Genomic DNA, 12,715 nt, shown 5'->3' with positions numbered 1-12,715 from the left:
AATAGTTGCTATTGTTCATAGCATACAAATACAGCGAGAGATGCATGTTCTTCTGACATCAAGATGCTTTTTGAGACCAACTTTCTTGAAGAAATTTGGGAGTTGTGTTTCAGTATCAGTATGAAGTACCTCTTATACACTACACAACTTCCAAGAAAAGCAAGTCTTGCAGCTGCTGCATATCTCTGCATGGAAAAGAAATTATCTAATGATGTGCATGGGAGCATACGAGTCATAATTACAGTAGTCACTCCATACTACTGAGGAGAGGGGACTAAATATGGTCAGTGCTCTGCTGGTTCTTTTACAGCATTTTCGTAGCAAGCCACTCAGCTGTTGAAATGGGCACCAATATGGATACAATTTATGTCCACTCATATCGCCAAGGTGGATATGCAATAACTGATTGATTTTGGTTGATAAATAGGGATAGTCTCTCAAGCGTCAGTGTAAGTCTTTAAGATGACCCTGCCATTATTTATACCCTACCACTGCCAAGTAACCCATTACATGCTCGGAAATACACTATAACTGCTGGGGTGGGGGCAAACATGGCTTTCCACAATTCAGTGCTGCGGGCCACTGGCTGCATCTTGATTTTATAGGTTTCTTGGCATCAAAGATTTATGCCTCTTTTACTGCTGAGATTTGCCAGTAGCCCTCTTAAATAACTGTTACTACTTGCATGGATTCTATGCTTCGATTTTTCTACGCAGGCACTGAAAAATGGTAAATTTCTGATAGAAGATATAGAGCTATCTAATATTGAATCAATGTTTGCACATTTTCATTAAATAGCACTTTTCCAATTTTAGTCTTAATCATTTCTCTTCTAGAATCAGAACACTTTGGAAGGGGAAAAGGTGAGAGTCATTCAAGGTGGTAATATATAGAATTGAAAAATGAAAGAAGCTAGGACACAATTAAGATGTTTTTTCTACCACTAAGAATATTTGCCTACAAGAAGTAGCTTTCAGTGAAAACTGCGAATGAAACGAGGAGTAGAAAATTGATTTTTTTCGCACATTAATTAAAGAGTTCAAAATTTGATAACTTTTTGAAGGACACACAAATATCTAACATGACCTTTACACTCAAACCTCAATCCAGCCGACTTGGTCATGTGACTTGTGTTGACCATTTCAAACATTTCTCTTCCTTTTCTCTGTTCACAAAAGACCAAAACATGATTTCTCAACATTTGCCTAGTGAAATGAACTTCTGCACAGGGGATGAGCAAGGTAAAATTTATTACATTTTTTTTCATGTAGCAGACACTTATTTTTCTTGTTTTGTTTGTTTGTTTGTTTGGGGTTTTGTTGGGGTTTTTTTGCAGGAGAACCCCATGCAAAGCAATATCATCTATTGCATATCTGATGTGCCATTAAGATAGCATGTTTGATAACCCATTAAAATTCAAGTAGCCACATCTTTCGATGATATTCAGTTAATTCCTCTTCGGATGTGTTGCCTTCATGTCACTGCCTACAATTCCACAAAGGAAGCCCACTCTTGTGGGAGTTTGATCCAGAGCAAGCTTTGGCCTGGTGATACACAGAAAGCACAGCTGCAGCAGAAAGATGAGACAAGAATATCCTTGTGGTGCAGAGGATGGGGATGGGGATGGGGATACGGGCAGGGGAACCAAGAAGGTGTTCCCCACAGGTGTCAATCACTCTTGGCACTGACCGACAGCGTGGCCGGTGCCTGCTTCTCAATGCCCAGCTTCTTGCCGTTGACCACCAGGGCCACCGGAGTGTTGACCCTCAGGCAGGAGTACTGGATGTGCTGCGAGGTGAGAGAATGTCGTTAGAGAGATGAAAGATAGGCAGCTTCATCCCAGTCGGTTTTTTATCTTCTGGTCTATTTTACAAGTCATTTTTTATTCTCTCACAAAATTCAACTGCAAATAGCCTTTGGATTCACTACAGATCGCACTAACATTTTGACTGTGTCACGTTCTTGAATTGAATGAGAGACACCATAGCACACTTCATGTGTCACATCTCCTATATATAGTTCCCAATACTTTTCGACTTTTTTTTTTTTACATCTCATCACACGTATTTCCTGTTGTTCTCTTTAACGAGCAAGAATGATCGGAGTGATGGGCACCATCTGTTATTCATATCTATACAATTTTATAGCTCTATGTGCGTCAGTGGTCCTAAAGGAAAACATAATGCCTCCGGTGACACTTCGCAGCGAAGGCATGAAAATAACAACAGAAAAGTGATGTGGTGCTCTTGTGAAAAGACAAAAGGAAGTTCTGCAGAAACCACAAATGAGGGCTTTTTTTTTTAGATGCTTCACTAAATCCGACAAGGTCAATTTGTACATGGAAGTCGAGCCTGCGTACGTGAAGTACATCATGAGTAGAACTGCCTCTTGGAATGTCAGGCCAATGTGGTTCATAGGTGCACATACCTTGTCATCGATGGTGAAATCTACTCTACGAAGGTACGGCTCTGGGATGGCTACAGTATCACCAATGATGACCCCTTGACCTTGGGCTATGTTGAAAACATTGACGGCATAGCACGACCCCTCTGAATCTACAATGGCAAATGTGCTGCAGAAAAAAGAAAAAAAGAAAAAAGAAACTGAACATATATAAAGCACTCAAGCTCACATATAAACCAATCTCTGAGCAAAATAGCTTTGACTTCATTGACTTGAAAACAAATCATATAGAGTTATCAGAACTTTGCAAAATATCATAATTTTGTCATAATTTTGTCATTTTAATAAAAATCTGATCAAACAATCATAAGACAGAGAAAGATTCGTGGCCTGCAGTCTAAAAATCAAATTGAAATCTGGTACTTAAATACATAGGGTACTAAAATCACAAACTATGTAATGCACTATTTGCGATAATATTTGCTATTATCTTCCTACGAGTAAAAACTGCACATTGATCATAAAAGCAGGAAAGTAAAAGAAAATTGTATCTACAAACAACATACCAAAAGCATCTGACAGTTAAAACCTCTCTGTGACCACTGATATCAGTTTACAATATCACAGTTTTCTAATACCTGGGCTGCACAACCAATAAATCATTCAGAAAATACATCAGATTTCCTAAATGTTTGTGTTAAAAGTTCTTTCACACCAACATATGTCTCTCCGTTGTTGTTTGTTTGTTTGTTTGTTTGTTTGTTTGGGTTTTTTTTTGGGGGGGGGAAGGAAAGGGGTTAACAGTTTATTTCATGTCAGTGTATCTATATTGGGGGAAGTGTGATGCATAAAATGTGTCACAGCCAACTTGACAAGAATACAAAGAAGGCAGCAAGGCGTATTCCTTAAAATCTTTGCGCTGTGGTTTGAACCTGCAAAGCCGGCAAGTGTAAATGACAAATCAACCTTTGACCTCTGTGACAAAATCATGTGACTCACAAGGGGATAGGCTCGTCCGTGCCCACGCTGCAGACCACCTTGCCAACCACAACCTTTTCCTGGTTGGCGCCATCTGTCAGCCTAGACAGCATAACAGCCTCCAGCTTGACTGTCTGACCGGTGGGTGATGTGTACGATCCGCCCCCGTACGGCCCGAGGTCGCTGTCCTTGAAGGAAGACATCAGCTGCTGTAGACGTTTGGCTTTCATCTTGCCCTGTTGAGACAGCAAGGTAAAAGGGAAGGATTATTGCATATATGTTCTAATTTTGTGAGGAGGCATACAACTATTTCATATCTCCTTATACTAACATGTCATCCCAAGTCTCATGGAAAGCCGAAAAGTGTAGATGAAATGTTAAATGTTAAATTCCTTGAAATCAACAAGTCAATTTGTTTACGATGAGAAAACAAGAATGCAATTGCTGGAAACTGGCAAGTGGACTTGATGGGAAGGAGCAGTATGGATGAAAAAACTAGATATATCGCTACGGCTACTGATATGCCTCCGCCATAATGCATGGTTCTCCTAATAGGTCTATAGTACAATGTCTTGACAATGTGTGATGACAGTTTCACACAATTGGCAAAATATTAAAATGACAGGTTTGACACAAATGTGCTGAATGTTCACTTTCCTAGAACTAGGTTCAATTGGATGAATGATTAAAATGTCAGAGTGCAGGTATTTGGGGAACTGATGATTTTTACTTGACTTTTGACCCTTTTATCAGTTTATGCATTGAGTAATTTTCAAGGTATTGAGAAAAAGTATAATTTCAGTATCAAATGGGAAAATAGCATTATCTAAACCTGGCCTTTGACCTTTGACCTCACAGTTCCAAAGAGAATCACTGTTAGGTTGAACATGCATAAATATGTAAGTTTCATGACGATACCTTGAGTTACTTTCGAGATACAAAATTGTATGGAGGAAAAAGTGCAATTTAGCACTTTCACTTGACCTTTTACCTTTTGACCTTTGACCTTTTGGCAAGAAACTTCCCCAAAAATATATATTGGGTAATACATGCCATACATCAAGTTTTAAAAAAAAAACCTTCAGCCTATTGCATTTTAAGGAAAGTAGTGATATTTTGAGGAGTTGACCTTGACCTTTGACCCTGACCTTTGACCCATGACCCCCAACTTCCCTAGATAATCACTGCCCATCGGTACAAGCATATATACTAAGTTCCATGAAGATACCTTGAACCATTTGCGAGATATGGAGAAAAACATGAAATTTCAATTTTTTTTCACAAAATAAACCTGTGACCTTTGACCTTTGACCCTGTGACCCTAAAATCCACACAAAGTATTATCCCCCAAGGATATATCCTCATACCAAGTTTGATGTAAAACCACCACACGGTTCTTGAGATATCGACAAAAACAAAACGGGACGGACGGACGGACGGACGGACGACCCGAAAACATAATGCCTCCGGCCACTTCGTTGCGGAGGCATAAAAAAAAGTTATCAATATGAGTGCATACTATTAAAGTTCACTATAAAAAAAAAAAAAAAAACTGTTTTGACAGCAGCCTTCGCGAAACATCTGATATCATTGAATCTACAGGATTTTCTTTCCCTTGACATTTGGGTCCATTCCCTTTTGGTAGCCAGCTGTAGCTGCAAAGATTACATCTCCTTCTTAATGATGATTGCTATAAAACAAGATATTTTTGCGGCATGAAATTTTTGCGAATTGAAGCTAGCAGCCTTTTTCACGGCATCAAATTTTCACAAGTTGCCGCTAACATTCAATGCTCATAGTGTAGAAAAGAACTTTTGTGTGCATTTTAATTTCATGAATCTCGGCTTTCGAGAATTTCGTGAAATCAAAATGTATGCGAACATTCCTCGTTTTACAGTACAAGACTATTGGTCACACAGGGTTCTTGATGTACCATGGACCATATATTTGATCAATTGCTTCAGTTCAGAGCAATAAGTGTAAGTAGACAATTCTTTCACATCCCATTGGCATTGTTAACTATTGTGTCTCACTTTCAAAATGCTAATGACAAACTAGAGTGTAATCATCCTTGTGAGAAATTAACTATCAGCATTACATTGATTCTGCAAAAGCCATGTGATAAGAACTCTAAATATCCATCAACACTGTGCTAGGGTGGTTGTTCCACTTGGACAATATGAATTTCCCTCACCAGTGAATAGACACCTTTTCCATTTATCTTTTCTTTAAATACTGTAAAAATGGAAATTTTCGCAATGTGGAAATTTTTGCGCATTTTGCACAACCAGAAACTAGTGCAAAAATAAAAGCATGCGAATGTTGTTGCTTGCCATATGTTCCAGTAATGGATGTCTCAATTCTGCAGAATTAAAAACACGCAAAATTCATCCAGACCTCAAAACCTTTCTGACTGAAAAACAGGGATGGTTTGGCTCAAAAGTAGGAAAAGAAAGAGCAGTTCCCATAGGAGTGTATAGTAAAATTGTCAAGAAAAAAAGGAAACTCCTCTTTGAAACAAGAGCTAGGAATGGTCCAAATTCAGATTACTTCCTCCAAATTCAGAATGGTTGGGAGGTCTGTTCACCTCACCCGGCCAAGCATGAAAAATTACTTGCACGAGAATACCCACTTTTACAGTACAGAAACATCAAAATATTTGTGACACTTGATACCTTAGCTTTTGTGAGTTCTGTGACCCTGGAGAGGTAGCTGACCAGATCGGCTCTCTTCTGTGCAGGTTCGTCCCACACCGGGTCAAGGGCCTTGGCCTGGGCAAAGCCATCCAGAGAGAGTTCATATTCCTCCTGGAACTTGAAGATCTGATGAAGGTTAAACAGCATTAAGATCCAACGCATTTTTCAAGACATTATGCAAAAGTAGTCCAAGGAATCTGCTTAAGACATGCTGTCAACATCAATTTACAGAACTCTTGTAAAGGGGATTCTCTAAATTTTGCCACTGTGCACAGGGTTACACACAAACACACACACACACACACACACACACACAAAAAAAAAACATGTGAAACCTACTAGTAATGTAGATCTGATCAAACGTATCAACCACATACATGAATAGTTCAGCTACATTTCTAAATACATACCCGAACAATTAATAAAATCCATCAAGACAACAGAATCATGCATTTCTACTTCAAGAGGCTTGTGTCCATAATGATAAAATGTCTTACGAGTACAACTGTGTACCATGCTAAGATGAAAGTTTCTTTGACAGTTACTGATATTGCATAGCACACTTGTTATTTCCTTGTTCTGATAGACACTGACTGCCAAATACTCACTGTGGCTTTATTGAAGTGCAGGTCTGGATTGCACTTGGCTATTGAGTCTCGCTCCTGATAATCACAGAAAAATGAAAATAGACAAACAAACAAACACATGAACAAAGTTTTCACCTTCATGAATAAAAGATATGAAGTGGCCCCTGTGTCATAACAGTGGTGAACATGCAATCATTCTTGTGATATACTTTATGAACATTGTACATTGACTCTTTATCCCCCTCCCCCCTTGGAAATGCTCAACGGCCCCTGTGTTTGTCATACAAATCAGCACCTGTCAGATGGTCCTACACGGATTTCAATAATAGCATGCTGAATGCCTGTTTTGTAGTACTCCTTAAAAATCCTAAAACTGTATACGAAGGGAGGTTTAGGCATCAACACAGCATACATCTGATTTTAGGTTGAATCTATTTACATATATGCACAGGTAACATGGAAGCTTAAAACTCCTTTGACATATCATTAGAACAGATGGAATGGGCAGGACATTGACTAAAGAAAAAGAAAATAGAGGGGAGGGAATCTTTACAAGGACTTACTGCTTGTGCATAAGCTCCAAGGCATTGTTTCAGCATCCCTGCCTTCTGGCCAGTCATGAAGAACATCGATAGGTAGGCGTTGCCTGCTATGACTGGATTGATCAAGTCAAAATCACAGTTTTTATACTTGTGATAATCACAAGAGACATTGTAGTTTTTGGATCTACAAAGAGACATCTCTTCTTTCATATACACACTCACTCTATGATGTTTGGAGGCTTTTAAATGGGAACATATCATTTACTTACGCATTCACACAAAAGTATTTTGCCGCAAATATTTCATAGGTATTCCAAATGGAGATATATCTTTGAATTACTACGCTTCACACAAACTCAAAATGGGAACATGTCTTTAGACTTCCACCTCAAACAAGAAGTTAACAAACTTTCGATCTTTCTAATGGTCCTATTTTATCTCCCAACAAGATTTACTCACACCAAGATGTGCCATCACTCATATCCAGAGACACCGCCTTCTTGGCATAGTCAACACTCTCCTGCAGAAACTTTGCCTTCTCCGTTGGATCCGATCCCAGCTGACGGAGGACCATGGACAGATTTCGCAGCGACACCTTATTATTTTGCTGGGGTAGAGGAAAGAATAATCAGTATCATATCACATCCCACCTTGTGTTGCTGTTGAGGATTTTTCTTTCATAGTTATGACCATAACAATTAACACTTTGATCTCAGAGGTGTGAGGAAAAGAAATTAGCTTTGGCAGACAGAAGGTAACAGATTTTTCTACAGAATTGGAGAAATGCAAACAGCCTATGAATAAAACAACTTTAAACAGCCACTGAATGAAAAAAAAAAATGTTCTATACAAATGTTTAAACCATGGGATATCATAATACTATACACTACACTGTTCCTCTTGAAAAAAAAAAAAATCCTATCATCAGCACCACCATTATTTTTCAACATCAACGTCATCATAATCATAATCAAATAAGTTACAAACTTGATGTAGTTATATATTTTGGCCCTTGTGCAGATCAGCAGCTTACATGATTCAGCGCCCCTTCAAAGCAATTCTTGGCTGCCTTCACGTCTTTCTTCTTCCAGTACGTCTCACCAAGGTTGTTCCATGCCTCCACCAGCTTTGGGTCCAGTTTGACCGCTTTGGACAGACATTCCAGGGCTTCAGGGCTGAAGTCAGGAAGGACGTTCCATGCTCTCCCCTTTAGCAAAAGCAGCTCAGCCTTGCAACTAGAATCTACTGTATCTGCCAGGTAAGAAATGTTATCAGCATTAACAATGCCAATTATTTACAGAGAAACCTCAAATGGCGATCTTATATACATAAACATTCGTTGTCAAAATTAATGGACTTTTAGGACAATTTACTGTATACGCCGAATATTTTGCAAGGTTTTTATTTTCGTGAATTTCGCAAGTCAGGTGCTATTCGCAAAATTAAAGACATACGAAAATATTGACTCTGATACCGATGTGAATGTGACGTACCAGGTATGCGTGGTACACTTCTCAGTTCAGTACAGGACTCCACGATCGCAAATTTAACCACTTGCGAAAGCATTGACCAATCATTATGGGTGGAAGCATAACAAACAATGAGAATTTAATAGCAAGAAAACATCACATAATTTCCCTTTACAATATCTATACTGCACAAGGTATCACATAATTCTTCTTCCCTTCTCACATCCTTTCCACTCCTCCTCCTATCCAAGTAGGTACCCAACATCTTCACGAAGGTCTATCGTTAGTATCAATCTGCTATCGATTGGTAAGTGGTGCAGTTTAAGGCAAAACCAGGACAAAAGTTTAAGTTGACAGTACATGAGCTTAAATCTGATGAAGAAATCATAGTTCTGGCATTACCTTGCAGCTCTTCAAAGACTTCAAGTGTTTTCTGAAGCTGTTGCTTGACCTCTTCATTTTTATGAACAGCACGGTCGATGGAGTTCCTTTCAAAGAAATGATCCCTGAAGTCATACAAGGCATTAACTGCCTCCTACAAGTGCAAAAATAAAAACAAACAAATAAACACAAACACAAAGACCATAATGGCATACAACTGAACATGATGAAAAGATTTTTTCCAGCTTAAGTAAGTTAATGGCATACTGGCACTACCCCCCCCCCCCCCCCAAAAAAAAAAGATAATAAATAAATAAATACCGTCTGTATACTAGAATACTGTGAGCTGACCTGTCCATTTATTTGGCATTCTTTGACATAACACATTTCTTTGTGGATTTTGTCACTTTTTTTTGGGGGGGGGGGGGTCACTTTTTTAATTTATTGTCACGCTCACGTTATATTGACAATATTATTGACATTGTATTTGTATGCAGTTCACGCACGTGGTGATATTTTTTAAGCTTCAGCTCCATTGTTCCATAACTTTGTAGGGTTTAAATCCTACTAGAGTACTACTAGTACTAGACCAGATTGTCTAGACAGGTAGTGGAAGTAAATTGAACCTTTGTTAGCCTGCGCTGCGCCGTTGGCGTTGGGCTGGCTGGCGTTGGATTGTCGTACCGTGCCGCTACGTACGTGAATTATCAATGTATGGGACTACGGATGCCTGTTGCGATGCAATGGTTTTAGAACTAACGTTAGGAGGGCCTACATAAACATGATAATTACCCCCACCTTGCACTTGTTGATTCTCCATTCAGCCTCTCTACACCGCAAATTACAGCAATAGCCAATTACAGAAATACATCATACATAATAGATATCAGAATCCAAACGTACCTTCAGCCGGACGATGTTTGGCTTGCTATCATCTGTCGTGTTTTCCGCCATACCTACCGTTTTTAAGGATAATGTTAGTAAAACAACAATAACAACAGAGGCACTAGGTCTAGACTTATTTCAAGGCTGTGTACAAAATGTTTAACGTTAGAAAGGGAAAAAAAAAAACGTTTTATCTAGGCCTATATGATCATTTCCTCAAAGAGACGATACGATTCCCAGGCTTTGATTCTGTATATAACAGAGCATTTGATAATAACATACATTGGTGGTATTTGTTTGTTGATCTATTTATTCATTTATTCATTCATTTGTCAAGCATCACTGATGCAAAGCAATTAATCAATTCATTCATTCATTCCTTCTTCATCCATTCATTCATTCATTCATTCATTCATTCATTCATTCATTCATTCATTCATTCATTCATTCATTCATTCATTCATTCATTCATTCATTCATTCATTCATTCATTCATTCATTCATTCATTCATTCATTGGGGTTAGTTATCTACTTAGTCATTTACTCATTCGTTCATTTATTCATTTATTTATTTGTTTACCGATCTAAATTCTATCTATTCATTTTGTAAAGTGGCATTAATGACCCAAAGTAGGGCCTGCTCTAGAGTCAATATCAAGTTCACTGGTAGTGTTATTTGTTATCTCGAGAATATAGCACTGTAAACCACGCAATCACTCATCGTATGTTTTGCATCTGTTAGAATTATAAATTTGCAAATGAAAGAGCTGATGATTATAATATCATAGACGAGCTTCTACAGTATAGTCACCTCACAATATCCATTGATCCCAAAACAAATTACTTGTACAGTATACAAAAAACCCTGACAAACAAAGAAGTTAACCTGTTATGTAATAAAAAGTAAAAGATAATAATATTGTTGCATGGTAACTTCAAAATACAATTCGGTCAAACATTTGGATCTGTTAGACTGGGGCATGATATCGTTTAAAAAGCAAACAAGAAATTATATTTTGGGCACAGTGAACTATAGGAGTTGATGAGACGATGTTCACCCATTGGAATTGAGGATCGAGTACCGTGATAGTATTGTGATTATAATGGCTAAGAACTTAATCATGTCAAACAGGGGACCCCATGACCCACATAATACAGGTCGATCCAGTAATGTCGTCTCCCAGGGTTCGAGACTCTTGAAAACGGGGCAAGTCATACCCGGGCGGGGGGTTACGTCAATTTAGCCAGCGCTGATAAGTTGTCATTTTGCAGTCTCTGACAATTTCAGCAAAATCATTGGTTTTGATTGGCTGAGATGCTCTGGTCACTGACTGCTACCATGGTGATTTTCAGAGACTGACAACTTGTCAGCGCTGACAACTTTCATGAAATGGTACCCCGGACCCCCCCCCCCCCCCCCCCCCCCCCACGTGGTCAACCATACATCATGCTTGTTCAAGATTCTTATCTAGAGATACCCCCTTTAAGGATGGTAATTAGGATTTTGACCCGCTATCACAAACTTTTGGAAGGGACGCCATTAAAATTACTCTCTCATCACGGGCGTTTGGAAGACGTGGAAGGCAGCAAAATTGCCCCCCCCCCCCCCCCGGCCATCACGAGTTTGAACCTTTAAAGCAGCGTACTGCTACGATGACGTATAAATAGGCCTAGGCTACGTCCAGTGTGGCGAAATATCTTGCGAAAAGAAGGTCAGCCCAGCAAGTTTTGCAGCAAAACATCCAATAAACACATTCGGAAGAATCGGGACAATTGACATCAAGAAACGACACTTCCCTCACTTGTGAATTTTTCGGGGGTTTGAAACTAACCCCCTGGAACTAACTTCGTGGGGACCTTATTACAGGATTACTCGGGAAAGATTTGAAAACCACCCCATAAGAATATTTAGGGGTAAAATACGAAAAAGACTCCCTATTTCACCGATTTTCGGGATTTTCCCCCCGAATCGAGCCCCTCAGAACTTAAAGGTATACTGGTTACCATTGGGAATTGTAATTTGAAAAATGTTCGAGTTATCAAATTTGATGCATATGTGTAGGTCAGTTGCATCACAAAACATACCTTAAAGGACAAGTTCACCTTCATAAACATAAGGATTGAGAAAATGCAACAATATTAGTAGAACACATCAGTGAAAGTTTGAGGAAAATTAGACAATCGATGCAGAAGTTATGAATTTTTTAAATTTTTGTGTTGGAACCGCTGGATGAGGAGACTACTACAGCTTGTGAGTCATATGCGTACAACAGTATAAAGAAAATGTAAAAGAAAATTCAACATATTTTCACTTTTTTCGCATAATAAAAGAGCACTTGACTTGCCTCTTTCTAAAGGCAGGGGGAATAATATTACCCATAACATTTGTCGGTAACGAGTCAGGGGAATGTGTACTTTTTTCAAAAGATGGAATTTTGTGAAATTCTCTTTATATTTTCCTTATATTGTTGTACGCATGTGACATCTAAATTATTCATACACTGCAGTAGTCTTCTCATCCAGCGGGTACTACACAAAAACTTCAAAAATTCATAACTTTTGAACGGATTGTCTGATTTTCCTCAAACTTTCAATGATGTGTTCTACTAATATTGCTACATTCTCTCAATCCTTATGTTTATGAAGGTGAACTTGTCCTTTAATTAAACAATAAAGCCTAGAATACAAGGAGATATCACTATTCTTCTCAATAAACCATAATTGTAGACAGTTTATTCTAGTAAAAATGTTATCATATCTGTTGTTCACATTT

At 38.6% G+C, this 12,715-nt stretch overlaps 1 protein-coding gene across 1 annotated transcript; it reads right to left on the bottom strand.

The window, feature by feature from the left end:
• Positions 1–1,638: 1,638 nt before the first annotated feature.
• On the bottom strand, positions 1,639–10,010 carry LOC139742147 (tetratricopeptide repeat protein 5-like). The gene is made up of 10 exons (XM_071652716.1): positions 9,960–10,010; positions 9,078–9,210; positions 8,240–8,457; positions 7,666–7,813; positions 7,228–7,319; positions 6,686–6,739; positions 6,057–6,203; positions 3,403–3,617; positions 2,428–2,572; positions 1,639–1,788 (listed from the first exon to the last, which is right to left on the bottom strand). Exons 1-10 carry the CDS (start codon positions 10,008–10,010, stop codon positions 1,669–1,671), a joined length of 1,323 nt encoding a protein of 440 aa, XP_071508817.1. The 3' UTR covers positions 1,639–1,668.
• Between the last annotated feature and the right edge of the window lie 2,705 nt (positions 10,011–12,715).

This window comes from Diadema antillarum, unplaced genomic scaffold (assembly GCF_040938485.1).
Source record: "Diadema antillarum isolate AM-2024a unplaced genomic scaffold, OU_Dant_1.0 seq00000981_RagTag, whole genome shotgun sequence".
In the NCBI taxonomy this organism is placed as follows: domain Eukaryota; kingdom Metazoa; phylum Echinodermata; class Echinoidea; order Diadematoida; family Diadematidae; genus Diadema; species Diadema antillarum.
This window is presented reverse-complemented; position numbering and strand designations above follow the sequence as displayed.

Excerpts from the sequence above, each read along its gene's own strand:
- LOC139742147 (XM_071652716.1), bottom strand. The coding sequence starts at position 10,010 with ATGGCGGAAAACACGACAGATGATAGCAAGCCAAACATCGTCCGGCTG. Across the intron at positions 6,204-6,685 it reads TGCACTTCAATAAAGCCACA|ATCTTCAAGTTCCAGGAGGA; the intron begins GTGAGTATTTGG and ends AACCTTCATCAG. Across the intron at positions 2,573-3,402 it reads ACGGACGAGCCTATCCCCTT|CACATTTGCCATTGTAGATT; the intron begins GTGAGTCACATG and ends TTTTTTCTGCAG.